The following is a 15,321-nucleotide window of genomic DNA, read 5'->3' on the forward strand; positions in this document are numbered from 1 at the left end:
AAAGACGGACGGGCAGAGGCAGCAGAGCCAGGAAAGTACCATGATGCCGCCAGGGGCACGTGCTGCAAAGCACTCCTCCTTCCTTCCCTCTGAGGAACCAGGCTGTGGGAGGAGCGGGCAGAATAAAAACATAGAGAACTGTTACTGGGTTATTTCAAAAGCCAGAGTTTGGTCACAGAAAAAGCTCTGGCACGTAAGTAGTTTCCAGCTCCGCTGGCACAGGAGGCACCCCACGGGCTACCTGCCTCCGCACTCCACAATTCTCACCCCGCCTCCCTCCTCTCCTTCCCCAGTTTGTGACGCTACACTTTCAGCTCAATAACAACTTTCAGAAAACAAACAAAACCAGAAGAAGAGTCAGAAAAACCACTTCCAATCTGGAGGGACCCCTCTCCCGATGCTGCTGCTGTGCTCTTCGGGGAGGAGCGTCTGAACTGATCATTTTGCTTTCAGAGATCCCAGCAGAGCACTGAGTCAAAAGATCCGGGTCAGCTGGTGACGCAAGTGGGAAAATATCTGGAATTTCAAAGGATCATTAATATTTTAAAAGACTGGAGAGAAACAGTATTTTAAAAAGAAACATTTAGAGACAACCTTCTGGGACTCCTCTCCTGATGGACTTTTGGAGATAATAGCAGTAGCCAAAAATTCATGCCCAGAGGCAATGGAACAGGTACGGAGATCTGAGGCTCCGAGGGACAAGAGGCAGCGGCAGGTGTGACATAGGCAAAGTCACACAAGAACACTGAAGGAGCCAGAGGTCCTAGCTGCAGCTACTCCCAACTAAAGGACTCCTGAAAACACTCGTGGTTTTAGAGGCTAAGGAAAGAGGCCGGGCGCGGTGGATCATGCCTGTAATCCCAGGACTTTGAGGGGCTGAGGTGGGCAGATCACCTGAGGTCAGGAGTTCAAGATCAGCCTGGCCAACATGGTGAAACCCCACTCTACTAAGAATATACATAAAATTTTAGTCAGGTGGTGCACACCTACAATCCCAGCTACGCAGGCAGCTGACATAGGAGAATCCCTTGAACCTGGGAGGCGGAGGTTGCAGTGAGCCAAGATCACAGCACTGCACTCCAGCTTGGGGAAGAGAAGAAGATGCTGTCTCGTATTTTTAAAAAAAGGCTAAGGAAAGAACCTGAAAATTTCTCTCCCCGACCCCTGCAATATGAAGAATTAGGTACAAAGCACCCCAAAGCCCCAGACCTTAGGTTTGGGTTGGCAGCTGCAGCAGAAAGTGATGGTTCCCAATGATGCAACTCAGAATTAAAGTCACTTGTACATGACAGTTTCTTAGAAAATGAATGAACTTATCCTTTAAAACAAAGAAGAGCCTGCCCAAAAGAAACAGCATAAGCTAACACAAGCACCGGTGGAAGGGCTGCATGAAGACATGAAGTGAATGTGAGCAAATGAGGCAGCTGCAGGCTCTCCACTCGGAGCACGATGAAATTTCCAAGACTGTTTTAAGAGAGCTCTTCAGAGAGGTTATGTGAGAACACTGAAAACGGGTCAAGTCAACGGAGCCAATTATTTGCTGGATTTATTAGTTCTTAAAAGAGAAAGGTTAGCATGGATTTACAGCTCTAACAGGAAGTGGGAGGTGGAGAAGCCCACTCACCTTCCTCTCCAGACTCGGGGAAGGGAATGAGAAGATGCCACACAGAGCACTGGCAGGGCTGAGGGCTACACACGCCACCTGGCCACTGTCCCAGACCAGTGGCCACATGAAATTTAGGTGTCAATGTGGCACAGCTTCAAATGCATACAGGAGGGGATAGTCATCTGCTGTGAGAAACAGTGGCACTTTCTCCCAAAGACAAATAGTTTAAGACATCACTACTATTTTTTTCATCACCCCCAAGTTATTGCTCTTTTGCCGTTTGTGAAAAAGTTCCCCAAAGCTGAAGTGCCTCTCAGTAAACCCAAAAATCAAAAGTGCCAATTAAGTGCAAAGTGAGTTTGGGTGGAGTCTTCATCCCGGACACCAAGGAACATGAAAATGGAAGGTCAAGTTCCTATGCGCCACCGAGGTGATAACGAACCAGTAAGAAATGGCAACCCTGGTGCCTTGCAGGGAGGGACGAAAGGACCCCAAAGAGTACTCTATTTTTTTTTCTACTGCTGTTTAAAGATTTCAACTCAGTACTTTGAATTTACTCAACAACCTCAGCTCATACTATTTTGCCCAGAATCAGACCATGCACCAATATTCTAATTCCCTCAGTACCCTGCAAACAGAAATGAATACTAGTCAGCAGGATATTATGAATAATATTCAGTGGGATAAAAGCTCCAGGCTACAGCTTGGCTGCCCCCAATTCTCAAAAACTATACCTAATTTATTTGCCTTTCTTTTGTAAGCTGTAGGTGGATAACAGGTAAGGTGATATGAATGAACACAGGCCAAAGCCCCAAAAGAGGCACGGAAAAAGAACCCACATAGAGGAAGGTGGTTAAATAAACTGTGAGCCCCAATTCATCCTCATTGCTCAACTCCTCTCCACATCATCTCTGAAAGTCCATGTTAGAATTTAAAGTAAGTCTTTCTGGTTTACAACATTATCCAGAATTCCTGGAAACTGGCTTGGGCCATTTCAGCATTCAGTCCAGATCACTGACTGTGCAATCTACCTTAAGGGCCTCAAAGCATCCTCACAGGGACCTCAGCCAGATGCTCGCTGCAGCCAGGAACCACATCTCCAGAGAAGCAGGAGTTCAGGTCACCAGAGTGATGTGAAAAAGCAACAAGACCTAGACAGAAAAACGGAGGCAAGACCAGCCCTTCCTTCCTCAGAGGAAGGTGGTGTGACCTGGCAAGCATCAGCCAAGCTTCTGGATTCTATTCCTCTGTAACCTAAAATGCATAATCTAAAAAAGCAAAAGGCAGAATTATATATGCAAGACACACTAGGCTGTAATAAAAGCCTGAGCATCCGGGCACAGTGACTCACGCCTGTAATCCCAGCACTTTGGGAAGCCAAAGAGATCTCTTGAGGTCAGGAGTTCGAGATCAGCCTGGCCAACATGACAAAACCCTATCTCTACTAAATATACAAAAATTAGCCAGGTGTGGTAGTACACACCTGTAATCCCAGCTACTTGGGAGGCTGAGGCAGGAGAATGGTTTGAACCCAGGAGGCTAAGGTTGCAGTGAGCCAATAGCACCACTGCACTCCAGCGTGGTCAACTCCAGCCTGGTTGACTCTGTCTCAAAGAAAAAAAAGCCTGAGCACTCATACTTAAAAATAACACACCCCCTTCAAGACGTGCCAAAATTAATTGTCATCAATGGTAGACTTTTTATTTAATTTTCTTTTTTTTTTTTTTTAAAGACAGAGTCTTGTTCTGTTGCCCAGGCTGGAGTACAGTGGCATGATCGTGGCTCAATGCAACCTCTGCCTCCCGGGTTCAAGCGATTCTCCTGCCTTAGCCTACTGAGCAGCTGGGATTACAGACGCCTGCTACCACACCTGGTTTATTTTTGTATTTTTGGTAGAGATGGGGTTTCATCATCTTCGCCAGGCTGATCTTGAACTCTTGACCTCATCCACTCGCCTCTGCTTCCCAAAGTGCTGGGATTACAGGCATGAGCCACCACGCCCAGCCTGAATTTTTAATAGTTTGGCTCACCTAAAAGTGTCAGTTAAAACACACCCATTTCCCTTCACTTATTGTAGAAAAATTGGAAAATAAGATGATAAAAAAGAAAAAAAAACCAACTGTCCCACCAACCAGAACTTTTATTAGTATCAGGGCATATTTTTCCTTTATCTTATTTCTATACATATATAGAAACTTATTCACCTATAAATATAGATGTATTGTAGGTATATATTTATACATCTCTGTATTTCTATACATATATAGTATACTCGCAAAATTAGTCATACTTCAGAATATTTCTTTTTTTTTGAGATGGAGTCTTCCTCCATCTCCCAGGCTAGAGGGTGCGGTAGTCTTGGCTCACTGCAACCTCCACCTCCCACATTCGAGTGATTCTCCTGTCTCAGCCTCCCCAGTAGCTGGGACCACAAGTGTGCTCCACCACGCCCAGCTAAGTTTTGTATTTTTAGAAGAGACTGGGTTTCACCACGTTGGTCAGACTGGTCTCAAATTCCTGACCTCAAGTGATCCGCCTGTCTCAGCTTCCCAAAGTGCTGGGAATATAGGCGCAAACCATACTTGAGAATTGTTATGTGTGGCTGTTTTCACTCATCGCTTCGTGAACTAAACTGTAGGACTCCCAAAGCATCTGGCATAATGTAACAATGTTGAGCCCATTTCCTGTTTCTCACTGTTATAAATAACACTCTGCATTGTTCCAATGTACCTAAATCTTTGACCTTTTGTCAGTTTTTCTCCAATATTCTTCTCAAGTACAACTGAAGAGTAAAGAAATAGGAATATTTGATACATCTCTGATGAAAAATTTTAAATCCTGAAATCATGAGTCAGTGCCTGACAGTCCTCAAATCCTCATGGGGCGCTGCTGCATCCCCATGTGAGTGTAAGTGTGCAGTAAAGTTGTACAAAACAAACAGCAAAGAGGAAACACAACACAGCTGAACAAGTCCTCGAAACGCAAAGCACACAGAGCTCCTAGCTCTGCCAAGCGTCTCTTGGGAGACTGGCTGTTTTGCACTGGGGACTAATTTCACACTGATAAGGCCCCTAGGCCCAAAGCCTCACATATACAGGGCAAGGAACTTGAAAAGAAGTGAGGCACATGTGCAGGACATTTTAAAGTCTGGTTCTGATTATCTCCTGGTCACTCATGTCTATTAGAAGAGATCATTTTTACCAGGAGGACAAAAACAGGGCTGCATGGGCTGCCAATACCAGGCGAAGATGAAAAGGTGCCACCCCCTTCCACTCCTGGGCCATCTATTCTCTCTTCAAATGGTATATGTTTTCAGAATACTTTAAAAATGACGTGTCCACTTCATGAGAAATATCCAAAGACAACAGAATCACCGACGTGGTCACAGAACACACTGGCTTCCTTGTGAAATTCTGCCTACACTTACTGAAGACAATGATGACAGTGAAAGAAGTAACTGAGCCTCAGGTGTGGGTGGTGGCCAAGAGGACAAAGAGTCACCTGGTAGAGAAGGATCCCCAAACTCTCTAGAGTTATCTCATTTCCACCATCACACTAATTTGCAGCTAGCTGTCCAGCAATGACACTGTATCTGATATACACCTAGAAAGATGTCCTCTAAGTCCTGACAGCCAGCTTTGGAAATTCTTAATTTAAAAACTTTCCCTTATCATGACCCAGAGATCATACTTGCAGTGTTGAGAATTATTTCTGAAAAACAAAACAAAACAAAACGAAAGCCTACATTAAAATAATCCAGATTTTCTTAGACAATGAACAAGTAATACACATTTGATTAATTTCCCATCACAGAGCTTCTACATTCTCCTAATTTCACGTCACTCTCCAGAGATAGGGTCCGAAGATTAAACTGGAAAACCAATGCTTGCAGAAGAGTAGGATTCTTTTCTCACCTTTTAACACTGCTTTTCCTTGAAGCAGATCTGGTGGTTCGTTTAGTATTGCCTGCACTGCCAGAAATGTTAGGTTCAGATGTTTTACAGCTCTGAACACTGGATTGAAGAATTACTCTGAAAATAGTTGGAAAAAAATAAGATTATATTCACTGAAACCATTTGCAAATACTTGACAGAGGAAGGTATTTTTGCACTTTAGTGCAAATTATCTTATTGAGAATTTAAAGGATTTTCCATCAACACATTTGCCAAAAAAAAATCTGAAACACATTTTTACATCAAGGCCTTTTAAAATGAAGCATTTCATTTCTCTTTGAAGGTTAGACAAAGATAACCAGAGGGCTTTGCTTCTGGAAGATGAATGGCTTGGCATTTTAAGCAATTCCCACACCAAAGAAATCCACCAGCCAAACAGATCTTTGTGCCCAAAAGTAAAAGTAGCTTCTCAGATTTTTAGTCATGAAACAAGACACCATTAAGAAGCCCAAATTCTAAAAAAAAGGAACATAAATTTAAAAAGTAACTACAAAATATTCACTCTTCAAAGCTGTACGTATGGGTAATAATCCACTAAATCAATACTAGTTTTATATAACATTTCAAAAATTTAAAAAGTGTTTAAGCAAAATATGAGTTTTGTCTGGATTATAACAACTTACTAAATCTCCAAGTGCCACTAAAAAGAAAGTGAGAACACTTAAATTTTGTAAAGCTTGCCTTAATTAAACTCTAAAAATCTTGAGAAAGTGGTGCGTATGACAGTAGACTGCCCAGGAGGAAGTACAAAAGAGAGCATTCTGAGATAACGGCCACGCGGAATGTCCTTTTGGAGGCAGATGGTCCTTTGGTTTTTTTTTTCTCTTTACTCTTTAAATTGTCATAGGTAAAACAGCAGAAAAGACATCAAAAGATTTTATATGCAATTCATTTTTTTTTTTTTTTTTGAGACAGAATCTTGCTCTGTTGCCCAGGCTGGAGTGCAGTGGCGTGATCTTGGCTCACTGCAACCTCCTCCTCCCGAGTTCAAGAGATTCTCCTGCCTCAGTCTCCTGGATAGCTGGGACCACAGGTGCTCACCACCTCGCCCAGCTAATTTTTGTATTTTTAGTAGAGGAGGGGTTTTGCCATGTTGGCCAGGCTGGTCTCGAACTCCTGACCTCAGGTGATCTGCCCACCTTGGTCTCCCAAAGTGCTAGGATTATAGGCACGAGCCACCATGCCAGGCCTATATGCAGTTCTTTTTGTCAAGAGATAATCACTGACAAACTAAACACATATACACACATTTATAGATACCAACTTTAATTTTTCTGAAAGAGAAAACACTGACTTAAAAAACTTTCTTCTCTCCTATTCAAACATAAAGGTGAGAAAGTCAGTAACAACTTATGAGAACCCAGCTTAAAAGAGTAAGAAGGAACCATTACAATTAGTGAGCATCCCACCTCACAGGTCTGAGCTACCACCATGCTGGCTAATATACCAAAGAAAGGGCCTTAAAATATGCTAAGATTAACAAGTTGCTACAACCTTAGCATGACCCAAACCAAAGCATATCCAACATTTAGTAAAATGCTAAAGGTCTCATCATTAAAAAGCAATGAGAGCATAACGTGGAGCTTGTCTGGGCCAGCAGTCCCAAGACTTTTGGGGAGAAGGGAAAGGGCAGCTTGCCCCACTGTTTTACTTTATTCATGCAGGATTTTTGAAGGCCCCATGAAACTAGCTTTCAGTCTCACACAGGGCCATGAATCCTGGATAAATCAGCCAATGTTTGGTTCAGAAATTCTCATAGAGTGTGATCATCTGAAATGCTGAATGTTCTAACAAAACAGAAAAAAGGGCTGGGTGCAGTGGCTTATGCCTGTAATTCCAGCACTTTGGGAGGCCCAGTCAGGAGGATTACTTGAGGCCAGGAGTTTGAGACCAGCCTGAGCAACACAGTGAGACTTTTCTCTACAAATAATAATAATAATTAGCTGGGTGTGGTGGTGCATGTTTGTGGTTCCAGCTACTCAGAAGGCTGTGGTAAGAGGATCACTTGAGCCTGGGAGGTCAAGACTGCAGTCAGTTATGTTTGTGTCACTGATCTCTAGCCTGGGTGACGGAGCAAGACTCTGTATCGAGAAAAAAAGAAAAAAAAAAAAAGAAAAGAAAAAGAAGGGTATATGCAGACTTAATTGTAGGATTAAAGGCAACTATTATCCTGGGTTGTGATTCTACTTCTAAAAACAAAGAATTATTTAAAAAAAAAAATTTTTTTTTTAAAGGCAGGGTCTCACTATGTTGCCCAGGCTGGAGTGCAGTGGTGCAATCATAGCTCACTGCAGCCTCAAATTGTGGGGTCAACTGATCCTCCCACCTCAGCCTCCAGAGTAGGTGGGACTACAGATACATGCCACCACACCCAGCTAATTTTTTATTTTTTATTTTGTAGAGATGGAGTCTTGCTATGTTGCCCAGGTTGGTCTCAAAATCCTGGCCTCAAGTGATTCTCTTGCCTTGACCTTCCAAAGTGTTTGGATTTATAGGCATGATCCAGCCTGCCTGCCCCTAAAAATTCTTCCTGTTTATATAAAAGGGAAATATTTATTCATCTCTGCTAAGGATTTGAATCTAGAATTTTGCATAAAGAATCCCAAGCCAAAACAATCTGCTGCTGCTTCACTGCTGCTTCTGAAGCCCAGGCCCGGCGCTGGTGCTGCCACTGTTCTCATCCCTGCCCCTCATCCACCCTCTTACGTGTGGAGAAAATGAGACTCCTGTTAGCTTTTTTTTTTTTTTTTTTTTAATACAACACATACTTCTCAAATAATTTGAGGCCATGGTTGGCCAAAAGTATAGACAACAGTCATACTACAATATCATTAATCTGAGGAAGAAAGAACTGATACACTGCCTGCTTAGGAAATCTGAATCCTGATTTCTCAGATTAACTATGACTGAAGTGTTTAAATGCCATTCAAAACAAGAAACTACTGCTAAATCACATAGTCAGGCTGTTAGAAAACAGCTTTGAAAAAACATTTCTCTGTAAAATTAGTATAAATTAAGTGAACTGATAGAATAATATTAAATAACTAGTAATTTCTGCAGAACTTTAGAACCAAGAGAATGATAGAAGCTGAGAGCGTATTAATCATACCAGGGAAAAGATTCCAGTTATTTGCACCAATGGCATGGTAGTTATCCTAACTGCAGGTTACGCATTAAGTGCGGGGTGGGGGAGAACTCCACTGAGCTATTGCCAGTGACAGCACACACCACCTGATAGGCACAAGAGGGTGACGTGCTGCCTCCGCCACGGGGAACCCAGGAACTTGCTGCCTTCTGCCTTCCAGTCCAACCAAGGCCAAGCATGGCTTTGCTCTAGAGCAGTGTGCAGCAGATAGATTTTCTTCCGTCCCAAACTCCCCTGACAAAATCCTCCGTCCTGCCTACCTCTTGCCCATACTGCAGTTCACTTTCTTCTCTACAGCATCCTTGGAGCCCTCTGTACTCTTAAGATTTCAGATATAGTGAAATCTGCAACTCAAGGAACACAGCAAAGCCAAAAACTAAAAAGCCAGATCTGCAATAAATATCCAATTCCAAGAAAAAAAAATCCATCAGGGCAACTATGCACTATGAATACTGGCTGTCCACTCTGGACACTACAAGAGTGTGCACAAAATTGACCCTGACGCCCTGCAGCCTCCAGAGAAGTCTTTCCCACTATCTCCGAGTCCGACTCAGCAGCCTGAAGTGTTGTTACGGCCTAATTCTCCAGGCATGCCTCCTAACAGGAGCTTTTCACTGGAAACAATCCATCAGACAATGCCACACCACTTACGTTCACTGCCAGCAGAGATGGGTGGTAATGACGGTGGATGGTGGTGCTCAGGAGTCACCTATCTTACAAATAAGGCCCTTTCAAAAGAAGTCATGGTGGTGCTACAAAGATGATGCTTATTAACACCACTGTAACTGTCGCAAGCTTTTTGCTTCTGAAAATTCCAAATAATTAAGCAGGCTAAACTGAATACTGTACTTGGGTCTAATGAAACAGCAAATGTCATTAACCACAACAACAGAAGTAGAATTTACATGGAATACTGGAAACAAAAGAGCCTAATAGAGACCATTTTGAAACTTACCCTGGAAATGATCATTCAACCACAAAGTGCCTAAGTATTATTAGCAACTGCTCCACTCATTCAGAACATTGTTGCCACTTGGAACAGTTTGAGAAGAATAAATCTATGTAGTGCATGATGCTCTTGAGTCAGAATATGTGGCAATCGAAGTTTACTAAGAGAAGTAAAGGACAAAACACCCAGAAGGGTAATCTATCTCAGAAATACAGCACGTCTGAATGCACAACAATAAGCTTGTATTTGTAAGATATTCAAGAAAATGCCATAAATAGGAGCATGTTAAGCAGGTTTTGACTAATTCTGAAGAGTGAAATCAGCTTGATTATGAAATCTTTCTCAGCTATGTGAAAATACTCAATGAAACCACAAAGTACCAGAGTTGGCTGCAATGGAATTTTTCTTTGGAAGAGATCTTGCAAGGGACTGTTGCATTCTTTCATAACTTCCAAGAGGAGACAAGAGAAGAAATTCTGAAAATATGAGTTAAGGAAAAAGCTTCAGAGAAGGAAGAATGCAGCTCAGACACAGGAAGGTGGCGGTGGAGCCCGAGACACAGGACACACCCACCCCCTGGGGGTCTCCAGCGTGCTGTTCCAGAAGTGGGCCTCTTCCACATTCTTCTGCAGAAATAAAGCCTCTTCGCTGTTAAGGTCTTCATTTCAAAGATGAAAGATCTCAAGAAAATACAAATATGTTGCTATTAGCCTAATAGAGGCATTGTGGCTACGTCTCAGCAAGGAGAAAAGCAGAAGCAGTGACTGCCATATGGAAATGCACCAACCTAAAGAGGTGGCCTCAGCTCCGACCTCCTATTTCATTTAGCATCAAGTGCTACAAACTATGCTTACTGTATTCGCTAAAGGGGAGGAGACAAAATGAGACACAGCAGGAAATTCTGCACACTAAAGAGAGAAGACTTATGAGAGAGCTGCTGCACCATGGTAGATTAGATTTAGAGGTTACAAAATCAAATTTTTAATGAAAGTAGATTAGTGGGAAAATGCTTCTTTGCTAGATTGGAAAGGGTATACTCAAGATACAGAAAACTAGAGGCAAACTGCTGTATAGCCAACTGACTAAAAGAAAACCACCCCAATTATCCCAAGCTAACTAAATCCTTTTGATAGGGAAGAAAAACTGTTTTTGTATCTTTATCAACTGGTATTTTGAAATATCTGTTTAGGATAAGCACAACTTTAAAACAAGGTATGTTATTTTTAATATCCTTTCTATGAGTGGAACAGTGAAGCCCACCTTCCCTCCCCACCACCATCCCATTAATTGAAAAGATTCAGAAAAAGAACCTTTGAAAATAGGCAAACCAACAAAGCTAGGAGCTGACAAGGAGAAAAACATGCATTGTGGGATCACACTAGACACCAGAAGTAAGTGACGGCAGAGAAATGGAACGGGACACTTACAGCAGCTATCTGTCAAGGGATCCTGATGGCTACTGTGTTCTGAAACCATCGAGACAGAATAGCAGGATGGGAAGAATGTAGTCACAAACAATCCACCAGATGACAACACTACACAGTGCAGAGGTCAGCACAGCTAGGGGGCATCTGGAAAGGGGTGAAGGGGAAAGAAGAGATGTTCAAATTGGGAAGCCAAAATAAATAACGCAGTCATCAATCAATCAATCAAACCATATGTGAATTTTAGACACCCTAAAAGCCCAGAACAGCAATAGGGATACAAAGGGGCGGTCAACAAGGGTGGAGTTTTGCCATTTTACGTTGGAGAAAAAAATGCTGTCTTTAAACAGATTTGATACTTTGGGACTCAGTCACTACTTAGATAACTACTCCATGTTAATTTAACTTCGTGATACTGAAATCAGTCATAGATAAATGACTGAAGTTATTCAAAAAGCACAAGATGTGCACACACAGAAAACCAAACCAAACCACAAGGGGCAAAGGAGGTAAACCCAGATAACCAAAAACAGAAAACCCCAGACTAATTAACAAGATCATAAGAGGCACAACTAAACATGAATGTAACACAGTAGAACTGATCTCATTTCAATGGAGTCTCTAAATCCTGAATCATCCAGGAAGCTAGGGGAATGGCACATTTCTATAACATGGTTCACATCTAACCCAGGGCAACACAAATGAGCAAAATTTCACTTAGGTATGCAGACTATATATTTTTCTTAGTTGTTTTCCATGCTTATTTTCCTCATACTAGCTGGCTGTTAGCTTGGTGTTTCTTTATTTATTATTTATTTATTTATTTATTTATTTATTTTTTGAGGTGGAGTCTCACTCTATCACCAGGCTGTAGTGCTGTAGCATGATCTTGTCTCACTGCAACCTCCACCTCCTGGGTTCAAGCGATTCTCCTGTCTCAGCCTCCTAAATAGCTGGGACTACAGGCACATGCCACCATGCCCAGCTAATTTTTCTATTCTTAGTAGAGATGGGGTTTCACCATGCTGGCCAAGATGGTCTCAATCTCTTGACCTCCGCCCAGCTAGCCTCCCAAAGTGCTGGGATTACAAGTGTGAGCCACCGCACCCGACTATTTTATTATTATTATTTTTTGACATGGAGTATTGCTCTGTCACCTAGCCTAGAGTGCAATGGCATGATTTTGGATCACTGCAACCTCCGCCTCCCAGGTTCAAACAATTATCCCACCTCAGCCTCCCAAGTACCTGGGATTACAGGCACGCACCACCACACTTGGCTAAGTTTTGTATTTTTAGTAGAAACGGGGTTTCACCATGTTGGCCAGGCTGTTCTCGAACTCCTGACCTCAGGTGGTCCGCCCACCTCGGCATCCCAAAATGCTAGGATTACAAGCATCAGCCACCACACTAGGCCTCTTTTTTATTTTTTATTTATTTATTTATTTATTTATTTATTTATTTATTTTTGAGACGGAGTCTCGCTCTTGTTACCCAGGCTGGAGTGCAATGGCGCGATCTCGGCTCACCGCAACCTCCGCCTCCTGGGTTCAGGCAATTCTCCTGCCTCAGCCTCCTGAGTAGCTGGGATTACAGGCACGCGCCACCGTGCCCAGCTAATTTTTTTGTATTAATAGAGACGGGGTTTCACAATGTTGACCAGGATGGTCTCGATCTCTCGACCTCGTGATCCACCCGCCTCGGCCTCCCAAAGTGCTGGGATTACAGGCTTGAGCCACCGCGCCCGGCCTATTTATTTATTTTTGAGACCAAGTTTTGCTCTTGTTGTCCAGGCTGGAGTGCAATGGTGTGATCTCGGCTCACTGCAACCTCTGCCTTCCGGGTTCAAGTGATTCTCCTGCCTCAGCCTCCCGAGTAGCTGGGATTACAGGCTTGCACCACCATGCCCGGCTAATTTTGTATTTTCAGTAGAGACAGGATTTCTCCATGTTGGTTAGGCTGGTCTCAAACTCCTGACCTCAGGTGATCCGCCCGCCTCAGCCTCTCAAAGTGCTGGGATTACAGGTGCGTGCCACCGTGCCTGGTCTCTATTTTTAAGAGACAGGGGTCTTGCTCTGTTGCCTAAGCTGGAGTGCAGCGGTGTTATAATTCACTGTAACCTCCAACTCCAACTCCTAGGCTGAAGCAATCCTCCCACATCAGCCTCCCAAGTAGCAGCTGAGACCATCTGTTCATCCCACATGGTGTCCAGTTAGTTTTTTTTTGCAGAAACAGGATCTCACTATGTTGCCCAGGCTGGTCTCGAACTCCTGGGTGATCCTCCTGCCCTGACCTCCTAAAGTGCTGGGATTACAGGCATGAGCCACTGTGCCCAGCCTCAGCTTGGTGTTTCTTAATCCACTAGTCTGGGTTCTAGGAGCGAGGAAGGAAACCTCCTCCCATTTGGAAGGGCAGCAGCTCCTTCCAATGACTGCACTTCCAAATGGTCACCTGGATACATCTGTGACCAAATACTAAAGGCTCTACTGAGCATCGGCTGCATGTGGAGTACTGCTGACCAATCTGGACATGACTGATTTGGCTTATTATGTCATTTTAATTGTTGACCTTATTACTCTCATCATTAAAAATTACATGTCAGGCTGGGCATGGTGGTTCACACTCGTAATCCCAGCACTTTGGGAGGCTGAAGTGGGTAGATCATGAGGTCAGGAGTTCGAGACCAGTCTGGCCAACATGGTGAAACCCCATCTCTACTAAAAATACAAAAATTAGCCAGGCATGGTGGTGTGCGCCTGCAGTCCTAGCTACTCAGGAGATTAAAGCAGAATTGCTTGAATCCGGGAGGTGGAGTTGCAGTGAGCTGAGGTCGCACCACTGCATTCCAGCCTGAATAAAAGGGCAAGACTCCATCTTGGGGGAAAAAGAATTACATGCCAGACATCTTATTTTGTGGAAACAGATTAGACTAAAGGGTGAACTTGAGATACAACCTAACCTCAACCCACAAGTTACCTACATCATCTTATTTAATCTTCCCACAAAAAATAAGCCTACTAATATATATTAAGATCACAAGTGTGAATATTTAAACAGAATGGAATAAATGGCCTGGGAGCACTATAGAACTCTATTCATCCCAGCCTTCACTTTCAGTTCCCGATTGAAGGCAGAATGGCCTAAATGTTCAGGTGTCAGCTTTATAGATGGTTCCTTGTTCATCTAGTAAATCTCATGGCTTAAGAATTATTTTCCATTGCTAACACATATACCCATCTCCAAACCTGCCAAAATCATCAGTATGCAGAATCACAGGCCTCAGGGCTCAAGTTGTGAGATCTACCAAATCCATTTTAGCACAGACAATATACTTGTCATCAAGACTTGAAGATCAGCTCAATGTCATGGTGCCACATGGCTTGCTGTCATCATTGTAGTCAGGATGAGACAGACTGAGTAAATGGCCATTTTACAATTGCTAAAAACATAAACTCTCCCCCAAAACTGACCATTTATAAAACAGAAACCGGCCGGGCACTGGTGGCTTATTCCTGTAATCCTAGCACTTTGGGAGCTGAGGTGGGCGTATCACTTGAGGTCAGGAGTTCAAGACCAGCCTGGCCAACATGGTGAAACCTTGTTGCTACTAAAAATACAAAAATTAGCTGGGTGTGGTGGAGCACACTTGAAATCCCAGCTACTTGGGAGCTGAGGCAGGAGAACTGTTTGAACTCGGGAGGCAGAGGCTGCAGTGAACTGAGATTACCCCATTGCACTCCAGCCTGTTCAACAGAGCAAGACTCTGTTTCAAAAAAAAAAAGAGAGAGGAATCAATCATTGGAATAACATCTTATGTATCATAAGTTTCTCCTAAGAATCACTAGTACTTGTATATTTCTCACTAACTTTCCTTCTTGCATGTACTGTATTTTCATAAGACTAAATATCAATATTAAAATAACCTGCTCACAGAAATCAATGAGTCAAAATTGGGAGGAAGAAATTGATTTGGTAATTTTCAACCCAAGCCATTGTTGAACACAGTGCCTCAGGGACTTCTATTTCTAAAATAACAACAAAGACACAAGAGGGAAAGAAAGAAAACCTTCGACTGACATTTTCTAGGGCCAAAAAGCTGCAAATAATAGCAGAGAGGGTTTGAAAAAGCAGAGGATGGAATAAGTAAAATGTTGTAAAGGAGGAGTAAGGAGATTTGCTGAGACTCATCAAAAATCCCCTGGGGTCTATACACATAACTCAGAGCTTAGAAAAACTAGCATTCTG

At 43.0% G+C, this 15,321-nt stretch overlaps 1 protein-coding gene across 8 annotated transcripts in view; it reads right to left on the reverse strand.

The window, feature by feature from the left end:
- The window catches only part of CDC14B (cell division cycle 14B), a 108,573-nt gene that overhangs the window by 3,906 nt on the left and 89,346 nt on the right, over positions 1–15,321 (reverse strand). For 3 of the 8 annotated variants that reach the window (XM_021677113.2, XM_064361545.1, XM_021677115.2), the window contains exon 13: positions 5,521–5,637. The exons of 1 other annotated variant lie outside the window; for it this stretch is intronic. In XM_021677113.2, coding sequence (XP_021532788.1) covers positions 5,521–5,637 — 117 coding nt within the window. Of the gene's footprint in view, positions 1–5,520; positions 5,638–11,080; positions 11,225–15,321 lie in introns of all 8 variants that reach the window. 4 more of the 8 variants (XM_021677114.2, XM_021677119.2, XM_021677117.2 and 1 more) reach the window with 2 other exon arrangements.

Source organism: Aotus nancymaae, unplaced genomic scaffold (assembly GCF_030222135.1).
Source record: "Aotus nancymaae isolate 86718 unplaced genomic scaffold, 86718_ANA_hifiasm-v0.15.2.pri h1tg000041l, whole genome shotgun sequence".
Lineage (NCBI taxonomy): Eukaryota > Metazoa > Chordata > Mammalia > Primates > Aotidae > Aotus > Aotus nancymaae.